Source organism: Conger conger, chromosome 3 (assembly GCF_963514075.1).
Source record: "Conger conger chromosome 3, fConCon1.1, whole genome shotgun sequence".
In the NCBI taxonomy this organism is placed as follows: domain Eukaryota; kingdom Metazoa; phylum Chordata; class Actinopteri; order Anguilliformes; family Congridae; genus Conger; species Conger conger.
The window spans coordinates 3,046,471-3,069,065 of record NC_083762.1 but is presented as its reverse complement, the minus strand read 5'-3'; the positions used below and the strand labels follow the sequence as shown (position 1 = coordinate 3,069,065).

Here is a 22,595-nt window from a genome sequence, read left to right as displayed (position 1 = left end):
AATCCTTAGCGATACCTGTCCAAATAAAACCAGTAAAAACATGCATCACCAGTTTTAAAGAAAATATTTTAATCTACCAGCTCATGTTGCACAAAGAGTAAGTGATGAGAAAGGAAACTTGTCACAGCGTACTGGCTATCTCAGAAATGTATTTATTTATTTACAGACTGGGTCAAATTTAAGAGTGCGCGCACAGAGAGGCAAGAGACTAATTGCTATTGTCTACAATGCGACAGACATATTTGACAATAAAATAACCACACAAGAAACAAACGGCAATAAAAATAAAAAACGTAAAAAAACAAAAAACAAACAAAAAACCCCCCCCCGAAGAGAATAGAGAATAGAGTCGTCCGTCTCTGGCAGCTCCTCACAGATAATAAACGTCCCTCCCCAGGTTTGAGGAGCTGGGAGGGGGGGGGGGTCACTGCTGGCTCAGGAAGGAGGCCATGGGGTCGTCGGGTCGATAGCGCTTCATGCGGAAGGCCTCCATCTCCTCCTCCGTGGGCTCCTTCACCTCCTGCAGGCTGCTGTACGGCCTCTTCCTCTCGTCCAGCAGCATCAGCTCAGCCACCTGCTGCAGCCGGGCCTCCTCAGCACACAGAGCCTGTGAGGACAACCGGGGTTATACACACACTCACATATAAACACACACACACACACACACACACACACGCACACACGCACACACGCACACACGCACACACGCACACACGCACACACTCAGCAGCAGAATCGCATGCCCTCTCCGCAGCCACTCATTCGCTAAATAACCACCCAGAAAACGCCGGCTCATGGCGACTCAGTCCACCCCCGGGACGTCTAAACGCTCTCCCAATCAGACCTGGCAACCCTGCTCCACCAATGAGCGTAAAGCAACAGTGTCAGCGCAGTTCTCTCCTGGGGCTTGTAAGCCTGACGGAAAGCAGAGGATACAAACTTTGCCCGTATATGGATTTTAGATCGAAGGAGAATTTCTCCGTGGAGACAATGAATAGGAGTCGCATCATCCAACCTGTCACAGCGGGTGATTTAAACTGCCGTTTAGAACTTGGGACGTTTTTATCCACATTTAACCACTTAGCCGTCAGCGAATTTTTATCTAAATATTTTTTTCGATTATAAAATGAATGTCCAGTTAGGAAAATACCAGTAACTTCTCCCATAGGCCGTCTATGTTATATATTTTTGTCTTCTGGAAATCTCAAACACTAACCAACCGGAAGGGAATGACAACCAGGCCACACTGAATGACAGCAGCCACCGCCCCCGTCTGAAGCCCCAAAGCACAGCCCCGTCTGAAGCCCGTCTGAAGCCCTGTCTGAAGCCCCAAAGCACAACCCCGTCTGAAGCCCCGTCTGAAGCCCCGTCTGAAGCCCCGTCTGAAGCCCCGTCTGAAGCCCGACAGCGTCCACTCACCTTCTTCAGCTTCCTCTTCTTGGTCTCCTCGTCCTCCTCCTCCTCCTCCTCGCTGCTGTCCGAGTCGCGCTTCCCGTGTTTGCTCTTCTTTTTGTTCTTCTTGTTCTTCTTCTTCTTCTTTTTCTCCATCTTCTCTCGGTGCATCTGAGACAGAAACCCCATGTCACGTCAACCTCCGGCTCTTAAAACACGAGTGATATCGGGACCCAAATGAAAAAACGTTATACCTTTCAAGGGACCTGTGAAACGCACACTAGCATAGGCGCCCTTGTGGACTACAGACTCACTATGGGACCCCCATGGACTCCAGCAACCCACAGTTTCAGAAACACTGATTTAAAGCAACAACAGTCAAGCAATAGAGTACTGTGCAACAGCAACATCACTGCAGCTAATCGAGGTCTAAAAGAGAGCGCATTACCTCCATTAAAGACTTAGGCTCCTCCTCCTCCTCCTCTTCCAGCCCCTCCTCAAACGGTGTGCAGATGGTGCTCTATTGGCCGAAACAGCCGTCAAACACAGAGCTTTACACAAACGGGCCAATAGCAGAGCCAAAAACCGTTAACCTTGAATTCACGGGCTAAAGTTTTGAATAGACAAGTGAAAATTTAGGTCTGATTAATTTAAAAAAAACAATTTTACATGTACAAGCTTTCAAAATAGAATCAAAATGACTCGGTAGACGGCTTTTCTGGAATGTCATACGAAGGGCTAGAGACAACAAATTGAATACATTTTATGTATTCAAATGTATGATAATGTATTAATCAACATAATGATTATTTTACTTTACTCACAGACTGAAACTATTTACACAGGCCTATTTATATGCAGTTTATTCACCAAACTGCCCCAAACATAGTCACACTCACGGCTGTTTTAATGCCAGCGTCCCCGGTGCAGTAACTCTGTTTCACCAGCGAGTGGCAGCACTTGAAGCCCCAGCATCCTTCTCTCCAGTAGGATCCCCAGATGGCCTGTCGTCAAACAAGACAAAAGAAGCACATTCTGTCACTACATTTCCCAAGCACCAGTGCAGTGTATTACACACAGGGCTATGTACTCACAGTGTGGTACATTACACACAGGACTATGTACTCACAGTGTGGTACATTACACACAGGGCTATATACACTCACATTGTGGTACATTACACACAGGGCTATGTACTCACAGTGTGGTACATTACACACAGGGCTATGTACTCACAGTGTGGTACATTACACACAGGGCTATGTACTCACAGTGTGGTACATTACACACAGGGCTATGTACTCACAGTGTGGTACATTACACACAGGGCTATGTACTCACAGTGTGGTACATTACACACAGGGCTATGTACTCACAGTGTGGTACATTACACACAGGGCTATGTACTCACAGTGTGGTACATTACACACAGGGCTATGTACTCACAGTGTGGTACATTACACACAGGGCTATGTACTCACAGTGTGGTACATTACACACAGGGCTATATACACTCACAGTGTGGTACATTACACACAGGGCTATGTACTCACAGTGTGGTTGTTGATGAACACGTCCTCCTCGTATTTGGAGCGGGCCACGGCCTTCTCCTGGCCCTTCAGCACGGCCCCGTGGCGGGAGTACTCCACGTAGTCCTCCGTCTGGGCCAGCAGGAGCTCCCGCGGGGGAGCGTCCAGGTGCTCCTGCCCCCCGTACTACAGCCCCCAGAAACACACACACACACGACCGTGAACACACACGTCCACACACACACGACCGTGAACACACACGTCCACACACACACGACCGTGAACACACATGTCCACACAGTCTGGCTGGGTCTCCATCCGTGACCCCAAGGGGGGGGAGGTGAGAGCAGGTGACAGGAGGTAAGAGGAGGTGAGAGGTGGTAAGAGGAGGTGAGAGGTGGTAAGAGGAGGTAAGAGGAGGTGAGAGGTGGTCAGAGGAGGTGACGGCAGGTGAGAGGAGGTGAGAGGAGGTAAGAGCAGGTGAGAGCAGGTAAGAGGTGAGAGGTGGTAAGAGGAGGAGACGGCAGGTGAGAGGAGGTAAGAGCAGGTGACAGCAGGTGAGAGGTGAGAGGTGGTAAGAGGAGGTGACGGCAGGTGAGAGGAGGTAAGAGCAGGTGAGAGCAGGTGAGAGCAGGTAAGAGGTGAGAGGTGGTAAGAGGAGGAGACGGCAGGTGAGAGGAGGTAAGAGCAGGTGAGAGCAGGTGAGAGGTGGTAAGAGGAGGAGACGGCAGGTGAGAGGAGGTAAGAGCAGGTGAGAGGAGGTGAGAGCAGGTGAGAGCAGGTGAGAGCAGGTGAGAGCAGGTAAGAGGAGGTAAGAGGAGGTGAGAGCAGGTGAGAGGAGGAGACGGCAGGTGAGAGCAGGTGAGAGGAGGTAAGAGGAGGTGAGAGGAGGTGAGAGCAGAATGGTACTGCGCTCTGCTCCTCAGACGGGCGGACGCACCTTGGCCAGAATGCTGTCCTTCTGCTTCTCCTTGTAGTCCTCCTTCTTGACCTTGAAGGACTGGTGCAGCAGCTCCAGCTTGGTGGGGTCAGCCTGCAGGTGCACCTCCGAGCCCTTGTCATAGGCCTCCCAGGCAAACACTGCAGAGCAAGAGGCAGGCCATGATCGGCTCGCTCACTCACTGCACAGTCCATCACTCTAAACTCCTGCGTTTACACACACACACACACACACACACACAAGAAAGCACCGAGCACATATCTCTCACAGCTGGCAGTGTTGTATCTGATCTGAACACACTCCATGTTTCTTTGGCAGAGCTTGTTTCTGTTTCCACAGCATCCCAGCGTCCACTCCATGGGAATATGCCTGGAGCGGTTCCCATGGAGACAGGGGCCCCTATACGGGGACCACTGGAACACCAAGACTGTGGAGCTAGGGGGTGGAGCCATGATTGGGCGGTTTGCTACTCGCGCTGCGATTGGGCGGTTTTTGCTACTCACGCTGCGATTGGGCCATGGTGATGGTGTCCCCAGTGTAGCGAGCAAAGTTGTCTCCCGCGTAGCCCACCCTGCCAGAGAGCACACAGGAAGTGGGGGAGAGTTAGCGGGGCAGCGGTGTAAGAGTGACGGACAGTCGGCCATTTTGCGGCGGTAGACCTACTCCTCCGGGACCATGCCGGTGTTGTGGTACGGGTTCTCCCTCATGGCGCGGGTCTTGGGGTCGTAGTAGGCCGAGTTTGGGTCCAGGTTCCTCAGGTACTACAAAGCACACAGGTAAACAGGTGTCATCACTAACGGCTACATTCAATGTGCAGAACAGCTTTCATTCGTGCAGAGATAAAAAACCAGTAATCATATACACTTAAAGCTGCTTTTTTGGGTTGCAAGCAACCTTCGTTAAAAACCACCGGACAGCAGTCAAGCGAAATGGTTTAGATTACTTTGCAGCGGACACGTGAAGATTGCGTATGAATGAGGATGATGGCCGCTCACCTTAGCGATGTCCTCTCTGATTCGCAGGTTCCTCACGGTGATGCGTCTCTTGGAGTCGAAGTTCTGCCCCGGCATGTCGACGTCGTCGGCGTACTTATCCTCGTCCTCATCCTCGCTGTTGTGCTCCCGCTCCTGTTACAGAGAGACGCGGCTCGGCTCAGTCCAATCAGAGCAGCCGCTGCAGCTGACCGGGCCAATCGGGGAAGACGGCGCTGAGCGAACAGCAGTTAAACACGGGTTTCTGGAAGGTTTATATTGTACCGTAAATCCTCAAATTGTAGTCTTTTATTTACTTAGGCTGCACAAAGCAGAGGCCTTTATTTGGGGCAGGCTTGTATTCGAGACAGGCCTTTACTTCTCATTAGGCTTCTGTTCTGTTTATTCTTAAGGATCTTTTTTTCCTGAAGTGCGTTTTATTGTGAGACATACGTTTCGTTTGGAGGAGCATCAAAGGCTATCAAAAGATTTTCGCTTTGGTTTGGGATTTAATTGACTCTTGGACTGTTTGATTCTATTGCTAAATGTTGGGACTGATGGGCACCGAAATCTGGGGGGGATTTGATGGTTCACTGTTAAGCTTCATGTAGTTGAAAGAGTGTCGGGATTTCCACCCGTCTGTTTATTGCGAGCCAAGGCAGCCGCTTTCATTCATTCATTGAACGTGCGCTGTGCTGTAAATACATGGACATTGCGTAGCCAAGTAGCCTAAATTGAGTTAATTTTAAATTTTGCCTGATTTACTTTTTATTAAATTCGTAGGCTGGAATGCCTCGCGGCAACAATTGTGTTTAAATGTATACTGCTTCAGCCTTTGGCAAGCTACTCAGAAGGGGGCGGCTAGCAACTGGTAGCTTGAGAGCAACGTGTTGGAGACCCATGGTGTAGGACAACGACTTTTCATTGGCAACAGTATTAAACCAACCAACAATATAAAATATTAAGAAGAGCTCTATTATTTCAGTGAGTTAATTCGAAACAATGTCTTCTAGTGCTCATGGACCGATAGCCCTACTGGTAGGCAATATTACCCCGGCTTGTATTTGGGGGCCGGCCTTCATTTGTCCGAATTGGCCACGCCCCCGGCTATTATCCGAGGCCCGGCTTCAAATAGAACCCCGGACACAATTTGAGGATTTACGGCAAGTCAGTGTTCCGGAACGCCACGCTCCCAATGACCAGCAGTGATTGTGACATCAGCGTGAGAACGTTCAGGTAGTATCATTCCGATGGCGTGTCTGTGATGTCACAGAAGACTCACCTGTGCGCCATGCTCATCATCACCATACTGCTTCCTGGATGAAGCCTAAAAATAAGTAAATAAATAAATAAATAAATAAAACCTGACATGACAGGCATTTGGCAGACTCTCTTACACAGAGTGACGTACAACAAAGTGCCTCACCAGGGACAAGTGTGCTGAGAACCATACAGGCAAGTACTGCACAGTACAAGGACTGGAAGTGACCACACAAATAAGAACTAAGACTCTTGTAGATGAATCCGTTCAGAACAAACAAACAAAAGCAACAATACAGCAGTCTTGGGAGTATAAGGTATACATAACAGCTACAGCGCTACGCATCGCAGTGGAAGACACGCACAGTGACAGGTGTGAGAAACGGAGGTGCTTACGGCCTGGTCCACCAGCTTTCCTGAAGCCAGCTCCTCCTGCAGCTTCTGCGCCTTCAGCGTCCGCTTGGCCTGCGAAGCACAGACATCGTCTCTAAACGCTCGTGAAGGGCCCCTGGAGCAGCGGGCCCCGTTCAGCGGGGGGGAACGCGTCTGGGAGTTTGCGTGCGGGCGTTAAGGACATCCAAACTTTTTATGTTCTCGCCGTTCGCCAGATCTAATTATCAGCAGATTTCGAGAGAACGTTTTATTAGTTTACAGGAAAGGTTGCTGCGTTCAGAGGGGGAAAAAAAAACCCCAAAATAGAACCATACCACTGGTGTATGGAGTGAGTTGAAGAATAAATGTGAAATTAATTCTTTCTCCGTGAGAGTAGAATAAAATAAACATTTTTCCTGCGGAAGACCTCATGCCTGGCAGGGTTTCTGCAGTGCACTGACCCTCTCCTCTCATTGGGCAGTTTTTCATTTTGGGGTTTCCGGTCAGGCCTTTCCTCAAAGCATCTGTGTCTCAAGTGTCTGTATGAAGCAGAATATAAACTGAGCATGTCACAGAGAATATCCCCCTGACCTGGAACAACCTTCCCAATTCAGCCAGGGAGGCTGTTTCCACCAAGACAGGAAAACACAGCCTGTTCAAACCAAGCCTCAATGATTGTTTTTGTGTTAAAAAAAACAATAATAAAAAAATCCCTTAAATTTCCAGGCTATACCGGTCTCTATGACGACGCTGTTTTGGCTGGGGCTTTGCACAGATAAATCTGGCTTTAGCGATGCTTTGCTCACCAGGTTAAATGTAGCTGCCCGGTTAGCTAAAGGCACCGGCCAATCACCCAAACTGCAAATAAAACTTTGCAAGGTCCAGTGACCATCTGCGTTCTGAGTGGTTCCATCTGCGTTCTGAGTGGTTCCATCTGCGTTCTGAGTGGTTTTGAAATGGAGCTTCAAATAGATGTTGCATGTTCTCTTACTTTTAACCAGTATTTTTGTCTACAACTTCACATATATGAAGTGCTCCATGAACAAAATAACTTTTTCAGTCAGTTAGAAGAACCATATAACAACTCTAATGTCTGGGTGCCGCGTGTGGGCGGGGCCGAGCCAGGGGGGCTCCAGGGGGCGGAGCCGAGCGCTCCAGGGGGCGGAGCCAAGCGCTCCAGGGGGCGGAGCCAAGCGCTCCAGGGGGCGGAGCCGAGCGCTCCAGGGGGCGGAGCTGAGCGCTCCAGGGGGCGGAGCTGAGCGCTCCAGGGGGCGGAGCTGAGCGCTCCAGGGGGAGGGGCCGAGCGCTCCGGGGGGGGGCGGGGCCGAGCGCTCCAGGGGGCGGAGCTGAGCGATCCAGGGGGCGGGGCCGAGCGCTCCAGGGGGCGGGGCCGAGCGCTCCAGGGGGCGGGCTCTCACCAGGTCCACCTTGCTGTACTCCTCCACGATGCGCATGTGCTCCTCGGGGTCGTAGCCGTTCCAGCGGTCGCGCTTCCCGTCGTAGTCCAGCGCCAGCTGGATCTGAGCGTGCTCGTCCGGCGCCATCCCCGTGCCCGTGAACTTCGCCCCCACCTTACGCGGCCTCTGCAGGGGTCAAAGGGCAGCTGCCAATCACACGAGGGGGCTCCACAACATCCTAATACATGCACATGCTCGTACACATTTAACTGACTCTTCTGTCTGAGCTCGACGTTATGGGAAATTTATCTTTGTCTGTTCATATATATTTTTTTTTTTAATTATTTTTTTTATTATATAAAATGTGTTTTTGCTGTAATAGGTCTCTCTTGGAAAAGAGATCTTGACCTCAGAGAGACCACCGGTTTAAATAAAGGAATAATAATTACATTACATGTGATTTAGCTAACACTGTTATCCAAAGCGACTTGCAGCTGATTAGACTGAGCAGGCAACAATCGCCCCTGGAGCAATGGCCTTGCTCAGTGGATATTCCTGTGGCTACACCGGGGCTTGGACCACCAATGTTCCAGGTTATTATTAATAATAATTAACACACACTAACTACATTATGTCTCCCCCGCTGACATCTTTCAGCGTTTAGCAGATGCTCTTATCCAACAGAACGCACGGGGAGAACACGGGTGAGAACACGCACGGCGTCTTGAGCTAAAGCTCGGGAGGCTACAGCATAACACAAAAACGGCACCGGATTGGACGCTGAAGCCTTTGACGGACAGGCCTTGTTGACCAATCACTCACCTCCAGGCAGTCCTTCTTCTTATGAGTCATGGCGCCACAGTTCTCACACGAACCCTTCCGGAACTTGGTGGTGACAGGCTTCTACAGCAGAGAAACAAGAATGTCCACAGTAATTTATTATTAATAATAATAATAATAATAATATAAAATTACATGACATGTATTCACAAAGCACGAGCAACAGGAATCCCTGAAAATGGTATTAAACCATGGAAGAGCTTGTATAAAATAAAGAAACAAACAAACAGAGAAAGCTGCTCATCATCGCAAAGCTTGGCTGAAAGGAGTGTGGGCACTGACCTCCTGCACTCCCCTCTTGTACCACTCCCCGATAGTGGAGAAATTACTCTGATTCTCCTCCTGGGGGCGCTGGTGTTTAAGAGTGGGCCTCTTGGAGGGGTCGATGTACCAGGGAACAGAGGAGATGTACTGGGGGATATGAGGGTTAATGTCCCTGAAAAGACACAAAACCAGAACAGAAATGTCAGGCTGTACAATTATCAATACCGACTCTCAAACTGCTGTTACCAACATCTCAAATATATCTATAGACATCTTCTCCAAAATTGAATTGGGCACCCCCATGAAGAAAGTTAAAAAAAAAAAAAAAATTTATGTTTATTCACAAATTCTGCTGAAATTGCAAAAATTAAACACACCAAAAAGACAGACCAGTTTGTGGGTACGCCTCACTTAATACATCTAATTCTGCACCAGGCATAGCTTCAATGCCGTTATACTTCATACACAAACACTGCCGATCTCATAATGGAAGTGAAGAAATTACAAAGAACTGGCAGAAAATGTACTGCCCGACACTGCTACCAGCAGAGTGACCAAGCTCTAATGATTCTCAGTAACAAGCACAGTGCAAAATGTTTCAGTGCAGATCTGACAGTATATTCTGGGCCAATACGTCTTCTCCTGGATCTCTCAAAACTGTGCTAATGGTCACCCTAGGCACAAACATCAGTATCAGACAGGTATCAGACAGGTATCAGACGTGGTTTCATACGCAAGGAGGAGGTATCCCTGCTTCCGGAACATGTGATGTTACTGGTTTTTGTTCCATCCCAGTTTGACCACAAAAGTTTATCATCAAGAGCCAGAACCTGAATATTCTGAGCCTGGTTAGTACAGCGTTTGGTACCTTCGACTCATTAAAGCCAAATACTGAACCCACTAATGGAGTCACACTACTCTGGTACATATCTCTACATCGTCTGTCCTCGTTTTGTACTTTATTATGTTTTGCTATTACTGATATGGACCTATGTATCTGAAATAAAGTTAATCTGACGTTACAGGTTTGGACGGAGCAATAATCAAGCATTAGCATGGCCGGCTACTGCAGGACCCATGTGGTTATGCACTTCCCTCTAGGGTCTTTCAACGGACTCAACCCTGGTTGTGGGTATGCGCTTCGTCGTACGTCGCTCTGGCTAAGAGCGTCTGTCAATTCCTATAATGTAATGTAATATAATGCACGAGTGGAGACGTACTTTCCCTCCTCGTCGACTTCTGCCGGAGCGTTTCCCAGCTTCCGTTGCTCTTCCAACTCCTTCTTCTTCCTCCAGTCCTCCCTGGTCATCTTCTTGGGCTCTTCCAAGGCCTCCAGTCCGACCACCCCCTCCGACTCCTGCGCGGTCCGGTCTGCGCTCTCTTCAGGCATGGTTCGCCTCGATCAACGCCTGTAAGAGAAGCGCGACTAAAATCTGCAACTACAAAACAGCTATAGCTACGGACTGCGACAGACGCTAGCTGCGTTTAGCCAACTTCACCATGGTAAATCGAGTTATGTTGCAAGGATGGTAGCCAATCGCTAAATTTGACAAGTGGTTGTAGATAACAGGCTACCGAACAAACTAAACCCAAACCCACTGCGTTTTAGATTAACACGACTAACGTTTAAATATCACTGCAAAGCAAGCCGAGACTTATGGCAGTTAAAATGGAGGTAGCTCGGCTATCTAGCTAAAGTTGTGGCTAACTGCGTAGTTCGCCATGTTAAGGTGAAATAGTCTGACGAATTCATTCAAACATAATAAAATAGTACAATTAGCAAGAGAAACATATTTACCCTTTTATTTGTCGAGATGTTGTAACTATGCTCGCAGCGAATCTTATCCTTGTGTTCTCCTCTTGACAATATTTACAGGCCCGTCCACGACGTCGCCATATTCCCAGGATGCAGTGCGAATTCAGTTACGTCACGAAAAAAGAAAAGAAAAAAGGTTGGTCACTGAACTGTGATTTTACCGGGGTTTGCCCTTATTGGAAATCGGACGGCTACGGCATTTAATAAACGTTACTGGGCGTGTCAATAAATTAGAACAAATACACTGGAGGTGTGTTATTTACCTCAATGTGACAAGGAATAACAGATAAAAAATAATTTAAGAGAAGTTCCGTTCTAAACGGTACGTTTCACTCATTTTTCTCAGAATGCTGCAGATTATTCAAGGTAACGGTTGAAGTTGCCCCTAAATGTAGGCTACTAGTCGACTTCTGGCAGAGACAGTAATCATTTTCAATTAATTAACTACATTAAACGGGCCAGCGGTTAAAATTATAGAAATAAAAAATAAAACGTGTTTCCGCCCGGTTTCGAACTAAGAAACATCCGCGTTAAACCTCCCTTAACTTTTATTTATTCTCAACGGTAGTTCTTAACTCTACGGATGTAGTATATTCTTGCCCTGTTCCAAGCTAAATGAATGACCTCTTTTCAGTGTGGGTTACTTAACTATACGAAATCGCCTGGCGCGAACAACCTACCAGCCGAGTTCCTTCAAAAACTGTGTGCAAGTATACCAAGAAGAATTGATGCTGTTTTGAAGGCAAAGGGTGGTCACACCAAATATTGATTTGATTTAGATTTTTCTTCTGTTCATTCACTTCTTCTGTTCATGCATTTTGTTAATTGATATAAAATAGACTACTAGCATTCCTATTTTTGAAAGCATTATTATTTTACAGCATTTTTTCACACCTGCCTAAAACTTTTGCACGTTACTGTATATATAGTAGGGCCTAGTCCAACTTGTCTGACACTGTTAGCTCCTGCTGCCAGTGGTCAGGTATGTAGGTGACATTTGATGGGCACTGTGGTTGCCCTGGTTACGGGCCTCGTTAGTGCAGTTAGTCAGTCTCATAATCTGAAGGTCGTGAGTTCGATCCTCACACGGGGCATTTGGTTTTTGTTTACCATTACATTACTGTCAGACGCTCTAATCCAGAGAGACGTACAGTTGATTAGACTAAGCAGGAGACAATCCTCCCCTGGAGAAATGCAGGGTTAAGGGCCTTGCTCAAGGGCCCAATGGCTGTGCAGATCTTATTGTGGCTACACCAGGGATTTGAACAACCGATGTCCCAATCATGTACCTTAACCACTACGCTACAGGCCGCCCTCACAAAAATCACAGGAATGCGATGGCCGGGAATCGAACCCGGGTCAACTGCTTGGAAGGCAGCTATGCTCACCACTATACCACCATCGCACAGGGTTTGTACTGCGCCTGCATGTATACTTCAAAACGGAGCAGATGCTGTAACATTTCAAAACAGACCTGCCCCGTGTGAGGATCGAACTCACGACCTTCAGATTATGAGACTGACGCGCTACCTACTGCGCTAACAAGGCACTGCCAGGGATTACTGCAGCTTTCCAAGTAGGACAAAGATACAACAATATTAAAGCACAATGTAAACAGGGGAGTTGTATTATTCATAGCATGAATAAGCCATGAAAAGCACATAATTAAGAAAAATTAACAGCTTGTTAAAATTCTGAGATTGCAAATGAGGTTGGAGGTCAGAATACGCAGGGGGGCCCAGGACTGAGTTTGGGAACCACTGCTCTGACAGAAGGACACGGATAAAACATGGTCCAACAGGTTAAAACATGTTTCTGCCCGGTTTCAGGCAGAGGACCTTTCGCGTGTTAGGCTAACGTGATAACCACTACACTACGGAAACCTTGATGCACCATGGCACATTTAGCCTGCCCAAATCGGTATGGTCAGATGACTGGGTGAGAGCCTATCTGATGCTGCCAGTGGTCAAGTATGTAGGTGACGTTTGATGGGCACTGTGGTCCCCCTGGTTACGGGCCTCGTTAGCGCAGTAGGCAGCGCGTCAGTCTCATAATCTGAAGGTCGTGAGTTCGATCCTCACACGGGGCACTGGTTTTCATTTACCTGGTCTAGTGAACATGTGCAGTACTTGGTTAATGCCTTGCACTGGGCATGGAGCCTATTTCATACATGTTGCTAACTTGATTTGCCCGATTAGATTGTTGATATTTCGGGATAATTGTTCTCACAATCCCTAAGACAACAGTGTCTTAAGCACAAACCTACACAACCCCAGGTTAAGCTTGTGGGATGACATGTAACACGTATGTAGCCTGTATAAACCACCTGGCGAAACCACATCCAGACTGCAGAAATTAGATAAAGCATCAGATAATAGTGTCACACAAGTTGTACTGATCACCAGCAACAAATAACATGTTTACACATTTACCACATATGGCATGAACTGAACCTCAAGTTGGCAAGAGCAATCCTGTGAGCTAGGGAGATCATTACATTACATTATTGGCATTTGGCAGACGCTCTTATCCAGAGCGACGTACAACAAAGTGCATACCCATAACCAGGGATAAGTGCGCTGAAAGACCCTAGAGGGAAGTACAATTTCAATTGTACCTGTACAACAAAGATAAGGACCAGGGGCTATTTTATACAAATAAACAAACAAACAACAAAGCAAAAGTTACCAAACTTAACTATCCAAATATTGCTTACCTAGCCAACTAAAAATACCGAAACACAACGTAAATCACAAAGACAACAATTAAGGTTCACAGGGAGGTAGGGAGGGATGGGGAGAGGTGCTGCTTGAAGGGGTGCATCTTCAGTTTGCGCTTGAAGGTGGGGAGAGATTCTACAGTTCTGCGATCAGAGACGTCACGGCTGATAGTTTTAATGCAAACAGGAAAAATCCTGATCTCAGAAGAAAATTGTGGAACACAATATGCACAATTAACATCAATATATGAGTGGAAGTATTTTGATTTTGCAAATGAGTGAATGAATCATTTTTTAAATGAACAGAGCCTAAATGGGGAAACTGGCTTTTTGAGCAGAAATCACAGATATTAGGGCTTCAGAGGGGTCTTAGTACATTTAGTATGTTCCTATATGTACAAAAATTATATCAGTCTGACTCCACTTCAAAGTGTGAACACACCCAAAAGACAGGTCAAAGGTTAAAAACATGTTTCCGCCCGGTTTCGAACCGGGGACCTTTCGCGTGTGAGGCGAACGTGATAACCACTACACTACGGAAACCTTGACAGTTCAGGGCCTGCACACAAGGTGGGTAATGATTGAACCTCAGAAAGCAAACACCACATTGGCAAGAGTGATCCTGTGGGCGAGAGAGGACAGAGAGCTTACCTCCGATAATTTTAATGATGTTTAGTCAGTAAAAAGAAATTTCACACAGAAAAAAACCTGTTGTATTATATGATAGTTATGACACCAATATTATATCAGAACTTGTTAGTAGTAAAATTGTGATAGAGAGAATAAGACTTAGGCAGGCTACCACGGCAATGATTGGAGGCATCACATATTGAACTTGTATAAAATAGAGACGATGTCATTCATTAGGGTCAGAACAGAGACAAAATATAATCCGTAGAGTTCAGGACTACCACACAACAGTGCCCGTCTTTCACAATTACTGTCAATACTGCATTCTTAATTCTTAATGTTTAATTTATACCTTGCTCAGTCAGTATTCACCAAAATCCACATTTTCCGGGGAAAACTGCAGAAGTGCAAGTGCGCCATCTGGCGGTAAAAACAAAAATCTGAATCTGCAAACCGCCCGTCACACGAATAAAAACAGACGATTTATATCCAATGCAGAAAGTACTCAAATGTGTCATTTGCATAGCTAGGGTTAGGTATGTTAAACAAAACAGCTTGCCAACTAAACGTTAATAAGATCCAGATTGATAACCTACTCATAAACCTCAGTGACAAAAGGAACCGTAGATTATATATGCAGCAAACCAAATGCAATTTAACACTTTACGTTAAATGCACGAGGCTGCAGAAAATGTTGCATGAGCACAATACATTTCCCTGGACAACCATGACACAAACAGATCAGCCACTAGAGGACGCCATTGTATAGACCGAGGAACGGGCGAGGCAGATTCAGAAGTGCATGTTTACTAAACCAGGTAAACGAAAACAAATGCCCCGTGTGAGGATCGAACTCACGACCTTCAGATTATGAGACTGACGCGCTACCTACTGCGCTAACGAGGCTGACGTCCCGCGGCACCACAGTACCGGTCAAACCAGTCCAACACCATACTTGACCATCGGCAGCACCAGTTATTGGTGTCACACAAGTTGCAACTGATCACCAGCAACAATTAACATCTTACTCATTTACCACATTATGATGCGCATGATATTAAAGCAAGTCGCTTTAAATTTAAATTACCTCGTGTTAACAAACGTTATCTTATTTGAACCCCTTAGACCTGTGCTGATACTAGAAGTGAACACTCCCATTGTTCGCCACTAGAGAGCGCTCTGACGCAGACAAACAGACGCCACTCACGAATGTGCGAGTGAACAATGCTAAATTAACATCTGTCTACTCGTTAAAAACAAACATGTAACTGTTAATGCATCTAGCACTTTATATCACATGAAGTGTCGCAATAGAGATACCCACATACCCTGTCTGTCAAATTACGATTAAACCGAAGAATCAAAACCTACATCGAGTAATGCATGACCAATTATATCTTAGCTAGGCTAGCTAGCTTTTTTCTATTCAGTGTAGCTTTTTCTATTCTATTCACCTGATTTGACTAATTAGCTTATTATCTGAACCAAGCAGGTTAAATAATTAACGGTTAGTGAAATCAGGTGGTGTAGCGCACGGTAGGAGCACATTGTAAAAACACTGCGGCCTGCAGGACATGGAGTTGAGTAGCATGTACGTGTTAGCTAGTTCGGCTATTCGTTTCGAAAGTTCCAGTTTGTATAAGGATATTAAAGGTAACCTTAACTTTTATTCCTTTTTAATGAGATAGCTAACATCGGCAATATTCTAATCTCAGAATGTACTTACTGTCGGTATATTTTCACTTTCGGCGCTAGCTATGAACAGATCGTTCGCATTCCCTCAGTTTAGACTCTACTGCGTCATCACTGGACAAAAAACGCGTTTTTTCTCCTCTCCCTTAAGCTCGATTCTCCATTGGTGGAAAAGTTTGGGAAGCACCGGACCGTTTATTTGCACAAATTTAATTCTATATACCGTTTATGAAACCGTGTATGAAAATGGAGATTCTTGAAATGCACACAATTATTTCTTAATCAACCACAAGTCGTAAATATACATATACTGTGCAGTTTTATAATAATTTATGTAGAAAAAAAGAAAAGAAAAAAAAACTACTTATAAAACCTACGGATTGCCGCGATTGCCCAATCAGATCATGTATCCCCATCAAAATTCTCAAAAAATAAACCAATCACTTCCTTGATGTCTAATGGATAAGACAAGCAGAATGTACCTTGCGAGCTAGCTGGGAGCTAGCAGGAAAAGACTCCAGCTATTATCCTTGCCAGAGGTGGATGCACCAAGAATTAAAGCAGGCCATGGTAACTCACTAAAAGTGAGATTTTTTTTTACATTTGGCTGATCAATAAATGGGGCGATAACTTTTTTTCCCCATGTCAAATAAAGAATGCTTGCGAGTTGTGAAAATGAAACACTTCATTGTCTTGGTGTACTATACCAGGCCATTCTGCTTTCACTTGCATTCAGATAGCTAAGTCAACTTCGGGAACTGATACGTTAAACAGGTACAATAGGTAAGATTTCTGTGTTAAAACATTGTTTCAAGACCACTGTGAAACTCTTCCTATCGTTGTTGACATGTTGACTCACCCTCTGCCTATGTTTATAGTCCTTAAACTTGGGTTCGAAATATGGACAGACACTCTGTACCAAAACATTGTACAGCTGTACAATAAGTGTGGGGGCGGGGAGGTTTCCAACATCAGGGCGTTGACAGAGAAGGGGGAGGAATAAAGTGTTGTGGTCTGAGGGTGTTTGCTACTGCAATTCCTCTCTTGACTGTTAGAAGTCCAAAATTACCTATTGTACCTTTAACCTTTAACACATTCACTATAATACATGAGTAAAATACACAGAATTGATCCAATGGTGTATGAGGCACTAATACATCCACTATATAAAGCAAAATTGTTCTTAGCCTGGCCTGTAGCGTTGTGTTTAAGGTATCCGACTGGGACCCGCAAAGTCAATGGTTCGATACCCGGTGTAGCCACAATAAGATCTGCAAAGAGGTTGGGCCCTTGACCCTGCATTGCTCCAGCGGAGGATTGTCTCCTGCTTACTCTAAGCAACTGTATGTCGCTCTGGATGAGAGCCAAAATGCCATTAATGCAATGTATAATCTATACCAGGGACACTCAAATCTGGCTTTTACCAGTCTTGAGGGGTAATGTGTCCTCTGCATTTAACCCATCCTAGTTACTTAGGTGCAGTGGGCAGCCACAGTGCAGCACCCGGGGACCAACTCCAGTTCTGAGGCCAGTGCCTTGGTCAAGGGCAACAGCAGGAGAAATCCATGGATTTCATTCTTCCCCTCTTATCAGGTCTCATTTAGGCCTAGAACACCAGGCAGGTTCCCTGGCCAATCAGTGGCAATAATCAATCAATTAACTATCCGGTCCAAAGAAATCCAGCAGCACAACTGGCAATGAGGGCCAAATTTGAATATCCCCGCTCTAGACTGAAACAGAAAGCTTATTGTCACTGGTTAAATAAGTACCCCGCCCCTACCAAAAATGTTCAGATGTGAGAGAGGGCATGGGTGAGTGTGTGTCTGTATGGTTTGTTTGGGGAGTTGGGTTTATAGTACTGTGCAGAAGTCTGAGGTACCCTAGACTTTATTATATATATGTTTTTTTTTTTGTGTGTGCTCGTATAAAAGAACACATTTGAGATTTCCAAATATTCATTTTCCAAAAGATTTAATTTTACAGAGATATTTTTGTATTTAATTAAAACATGCAACATATCACTGTAAGCAATTTACTACTTTTTATATTAAAAACTTGATCAAGGCTGTCTGAGATTAGAAGCAAGGAGCCAACCAAAGTCTGCAGAAGAACTGTGGCAAGTTCTCCAACATGCTTGGAACAACCTCCCTGCTGACTGTCTTAGCCAACGCTGTCCTGCAGTTCTGTATCTCAGAGAAGTGAGGCTGTTTTAATGCCAAATGGCGGCCTGTAGCATAATGGTTAAAGTGAATGACTGGGACACACAAGATTAGTAGTTCTAATCCCGGTGTAGCCACAATAAGATCCACACAGCCGTTGGGCCCTTAACCCTGCATTACTCCGGGGGAAGCTTGTCTCCTCCATCCCTCCATCCATTTTCACCCGCTTATCTGGAGTCGGGTCGCGGTGGCAGTAGGCTAAGCTGGGTATTCCAGGCATCCCTCTCCCCAGCAACGCATTCCAGCTCCTCCTGGAGATCCTGAGGCGTTCCCAGGCCTCATATATAATCTCTCCAGCGGGTTCTGGGTCTACCTCGGGGTCTCCGCCCAGTTGGACGAGCCCGGAAAACCTCCAAAGGGAGGCGCCCGGGAGGCATCCTGATCAGATGCCCAAACCACCTCAATTGGCTCCTTTCGACGCGAAGGAGCAGCGGCTCTATTCCGATCTCCCTCCGGATGTCCAAGCTCCTCACCCCAATTCTGAGGTCACCAAACCAGACACTCTCCTCACCTTGGCTGCGCCTTGAGACCCTGTCCATGAATGTCACAAACAGGACCGGTGACAAGGGGCAACCTTGGCTGAGTCCAACACCCACTGAAAACGTGCTTGACTTTGTGCCGAGGATGTGGACACAGCTCTCACTTTGGTTATACAGGGACCGGATGGCTCGTAACAACGGCCCCGGTACCCCATACTCCCGCAGTACCCCCTACAGGGTTCCCCGGGGGACACGGTCGAAAGCCTTCTCCAAGTCCACAAAGCACATGTGGACTGGATGGGCAAACTCTCATGACCCCGCCAGCAACCCCGCCAAGGTAAAGAGCTGGTCCACTGTTCCACAACCAGGACGGAAGCCACATTGCTCCTCTTGAATCCGAGGTTCGACCGTTGGTCAGAGCCTCCTTTCCAGCACCCTAGAGTAAGCTTTCCCGGGGAGGCTGAGGAGTGTGATACCCCGATAATTGGAGCACTCCATCCGGTCCCCCTTCTTGAAAATGGGGATCACCACCCCGGTCTGCCACTCTGCAGGTACTGTCCCCGACCTCCACGCGACATTGAAGAGGCGTGTCAGCCAAGACAGCCCAACAATGTCCAGAGCCTTCAGCATCTCAGGGCGAATCTCATCCACACCCAGCGACCAGTGCTGTGCGTGGAGGTGAGCCCAACTATATCTAGTTGGTACTGCTCCGCCTCCCGCACTAGCTCCGGTTCCTTCCCCACCAGAGATGTGATGTTCCACGTCCCCAGAACCAGTCTGCGACGCCGAGGATCAGCATGCCCGGATCCCCGCCTTTGCCTACTGCCCGTTGGGCAAAGCACCCGACTCCGATGCTGACCCCTGCAGGTGGTAAGCACACAGGGCGGCAACCCCACGTGACCAATTCGGGCTGTGCCCGGCCGGGCCCCATGGGATAAGGCCCGGCCACCAGACGCTCGCCGACGAGCTCCCCTCCCGGGTCTGGCTCGAGAAGGGGAGACCCTAACGCTATTGCCCCCGACAACATAGCTCCCAGGATCACCGGGACACTCAAACCCCTCCACCACGTTAAGGTGGCGATTCCTTGTCTCCTGCTTAGTCTAATCAACTGTACATCGCTCTGGATTAGAGCATCTGCCAAATGCCAATAATGTTACGTAATGTAATGGTCACAAAAAATATTGATTTGATTCAGTCTTTTAACTATTCTGCCAAATTCCTAAAATGTAATGTAAAATGTAATGTAAAAATTCATTGAATTACTTTTGAAAGAATCCTATCGATACATAATGTTACACAAGTGCCTAAGACTTTTGCACAGTACTGTAGGTGTAGTGGTACAGAGGTACAGGGGGGCCATTCTGGGTTGGTTCCCCGTGGGACAGAAACGTCGGATCAGCAGAAGAGGCAGGGAGGACCGACTCACTACCTGGGCTTCAGACATCAGCTTTAATGGATAAACAATAGATGAAAAACTCACTGAATACTGTACCTTTATACTTCAATCAACTGATCATGCTCATAATGAATAATTCCATTTTATTTACGTATCATATACACAGATAAGCCAAAGCATAATGACCACTCACAGATGAAGCAAATCACGTTGATTATCTCAAAACAACGGCCCATGTCAAGATCTGGGATATATTAGACGGTAAGCAAACGGTTGGCTCTTGTAGTCGACATGTTGGATGCGGGAGGAATGGGTAGACGCAAAGACCTGAGCGACTTTGACAGGGGCCAAATCGTTATGGTCAGATGACTGGGTCGGAGCATATCTGATGCTGCCAGTGGTCAGGTATGTAGGTGACTTCTGACAGGCACTGTGGTCGCCCTGGTTACGGGCCTTGTTAGCGCAGTAGGCAGCGAGTCAGTCTCATAATCTGAAGGCCGTGAGTTTGATCCTCACACGGGGCATTTGGTTTTTGTTTACCAATACATTACATTACATTACTGTAATGTATCCAGTGATGTACAGTTGATTAGACTAAGCAGGAGACAATCCTCCCCTGGAGCAATGCAGGGTTAAAGGTCTTGCTCAAGGGCCCAACGGCTATGTAGATCTTATTGTGGTTACACCAGGGATGTCCCAGTCATGTAAATGGTTGGCATTTTTATAGCGCCTTTATCCAAAGCGCTGTACAATTGATGCTTCTCATTCACCCATTCATACACACACTCACACACCAACGGTGATTGGCTGCCATGCAAGGCGCCAACCAGCTCGACAGGAGCATTTGGGGGTTAGGTGTCTTGCTCAGGGACACTTCGACACAGCCCAGGCGGTGGATAGAACCGGCAACCCTCCGACTGCCAGACGACTGCTCTTACTGCCTGAGCCACGTCGCCCCCATGTAACTTAACCACTACGCTACAGGCCGCCCTCGCAAAAAGCAGAGGAATGCGATGGCCGGGAATCAAACCCAGGTCAACTGCTTGGAAGGCAGCTATGCTCACCACTATACCACCATCGCACAGGGTTTGTGCCCCGCCTGCATGTATACTTCAAAACGGAGCAGATGCAGTAACATTTCAAAAGAGAATTGCCCCATGTGAGGATGTAAATCACGACCTTCAGATTAAGAGACTGACGTGCTACCTACTGCGCTAACGAGGCGCTGTTGCTGATTGTTGCAACTTGCCTGGTAGGACAAAGACACAATATTAAATTAAAGCAAATACAATCATGAAGCTAAATTAGTGTCCTTTACTGGATGAGACATGTGACACTGTTAGCTCCTGCTGCCAGTGGTCAGGTATGTAGGTGACGTTTGAAGGGCACTGCGGTCACCCTGGTTACGGGCCTCGTTAGCGCAGTAGGCAGTGCGTCAGTCTCATAATCTGAAGGTCGTGAGTTTGATCCTCACACGGGGCATTAGTTTTCATTTACCTGGTCGGGTGAACATGTACAGTACCTGGCTAATGCCTTGCACTGGGCATGGGCCCTGTTTCATATATGTCGCTAACTCGGTTAGCCCGATTAGATTGTTGTTGTTTTGGGATAAAGACAGGATGTTCGGCTTCATGAAGAGATTCTGTCGTGAGCCACGGACCCCTTGCCGAGCTCAGACCTCACGTTCCCACGAGCAGTACCTCACCATGAGGTGTCTCGGGGACGAACTCAAGTACTCCGAACGTCCTGGAGCCCTGGTAACTTCTACTGAACTTCCAGACCAGTCTCGAAGTGAAGGGTGTGATGCAAATCTGGTAATCGATGTCCTGTATTCAATGTATTCCTCTAAAGACTCTTTATCACATATGATTATAGTAAGATATACTTTATTATAATCAATCAAAAGAATAGTTATACAGATTACAGTGTACATATCATCTTTTGCAGTTTGCTAATCACATGCAAGTTACAATACCCCTCTAGCTCTTTCTAAATTACCTTTCCACCATGATGTTTAAAAATCAAGGTACACCCCTCCAATATCCATCATCCTCTTTGGCCTTTACCTTATCTTACGGCTCCCCCTTCATGGAGATAAAAGCTACTGAACTTCCATTAATACAATGGGTACGAACACCCCTAAAGCCTACTACTTATTTATATCGTATATAGTATCTTAATGAGAAATAAAAGACATAAAAATAAAAAGAAACTTAAAATCTATTACTTATATGTACTACTTTTCCTACTTTAACAAGTAATATAGATTATAATTACCACCCATGCCTTAAATATAGCCATCTCGTTTTCTGCGGGATTTGATCCCTCCTCCTTGCTGTTGATGAGCTCTTTGAACAGCTGCATTGGTTTGGGAATCCGGGGCAGGATCAGGACCCAGACTTTAGAAAGATGTGACTTTGCACTTCGTATTTCTCCTGCCTGTTGTATGGGATGTGCACTGGTATGTCTTCGAACACGTCGGGGGTTTTGCAGTGCAGCCGCAGCATATGCCTCTCCTCACTGACACTGAGGTTAGGGGGGGAGGCTTCAGGTTCTTGCGTGGGTCCAGCAGGAAGGTAGCGTGGAGGAACCCCGCGTCCCGTCTGTTGGCCTCCAGGTGCAGTTCACGGCTCCAAGCATGTCGTAAAAGCCCTTTAACTCTTTCACCAGCTTTTCTGT

At 46.8% G+C, this 22,595-nt stretch overlaps 1 protein-coding gene, 1 long non-coding RNA gene and 5 other non-coding genes across 7 annotated transcripts; 3 read left to right on the top strand and 4 right to left on the bottom strand.

Annotated features, from left to right (window-relative positions):
* Positions 1–48: 48 nt before the first annotated feature.
* slu7 (SLU7 homolog, splicing factor) lies at positions 49–10,921 on the bottom strand. Its single transcript, XM_061234804.1, has 16 exons — positions 10,764–10,921; positions 10,186–10,374; positions 8,984–9,137; positions 8,684–8,764; positions 7,883–8,047; positions 6,489–6,557; positions 6,115–6,159; positions 4,857–4,988; positions 4,525–4,622; positions 4,365–4,432; positions 3,862–4,001; positions 2,946–3,107; positions 2,292–2,396; positions 1,841–1,912; positions 1,420–1,563; positions 49–607 (listed from the first exon to the last, which is right to left on the bottom strand). The coding sequence occupies exons 2-16, from the start codon at positions 10,353–10,355 to the stop codon at positions 425–427; spliced, it is 1,788 nt and encodes a 595-aa protein (XP_061090788.1). The 5' UTR covers positions 10,356–10,374; positions 10,764–10,921; the 3' UTR covers positions 49–424.
* Positions 10,040–11,025, top strand: LOC133125259 (uncharacterized). The gene is made up of 2 exons (XR_009708399.1): positions 10,040–10,468; positions 10,842–11,025. It is a non-coding gene; the product is annotated as an uncharacterized LOC133125259 (long non-coding RNA).
* A 1,231-nt stretch (positions 11,026–12,256) lies between these two features.
* On the bottom strand, positions 12,257–12,329 carry trnam-cau (transfer RNA methionine (anticodon CAU)). The gene has a single exon. It is a non-coding gene; the product is annotated as a tRNA-Met (tRNA).
* Positions 12,330–12,797: 468 nt separating this feature from the next.
* Positions 12,798–12,870, top strand: trnam-cau (transfer RNA methionine (anticodon CAU)). The gene has a single exon. It is a non-coding gene; the product is annotated as a tRNA-Met (tRNA).
* Positions 12,871–13,970: 1,100 nt separating this feature from the next.
* Positions 13,971–14,043, bottom strand: trnav-cac (transfer RNA valine (anticodon CAC)). Its single transcript has one exon. It is a non-coding gene; the product is annotated as a tRNA-Val (tRNA).
* A 920-nt stretch (positions 14,044–14,963) lies between these two features.
* Positions 14,964–15,036, bottom strand: trnam-cau (transfer RNA methionine (anticodon CAU)). Its single transcript has one exon. It is a non-coding gene; the product is annotated as a tRNA-Met (tRNA).
* A 6,289-nt stretch (positions 15,037–21,325) lies between these two features.
* Positions 21,326–21,398, top strand: trnam-cau (transfer RNA methionine (anticodon CAU)). Its single transcript has one exon. It is a non-coding gene; the product is annotated as a tRNA-Met (tRNA).
* The last annotated feature ends 1,197 nt before the right edge of the window (positions 21,399–22,595 follow it).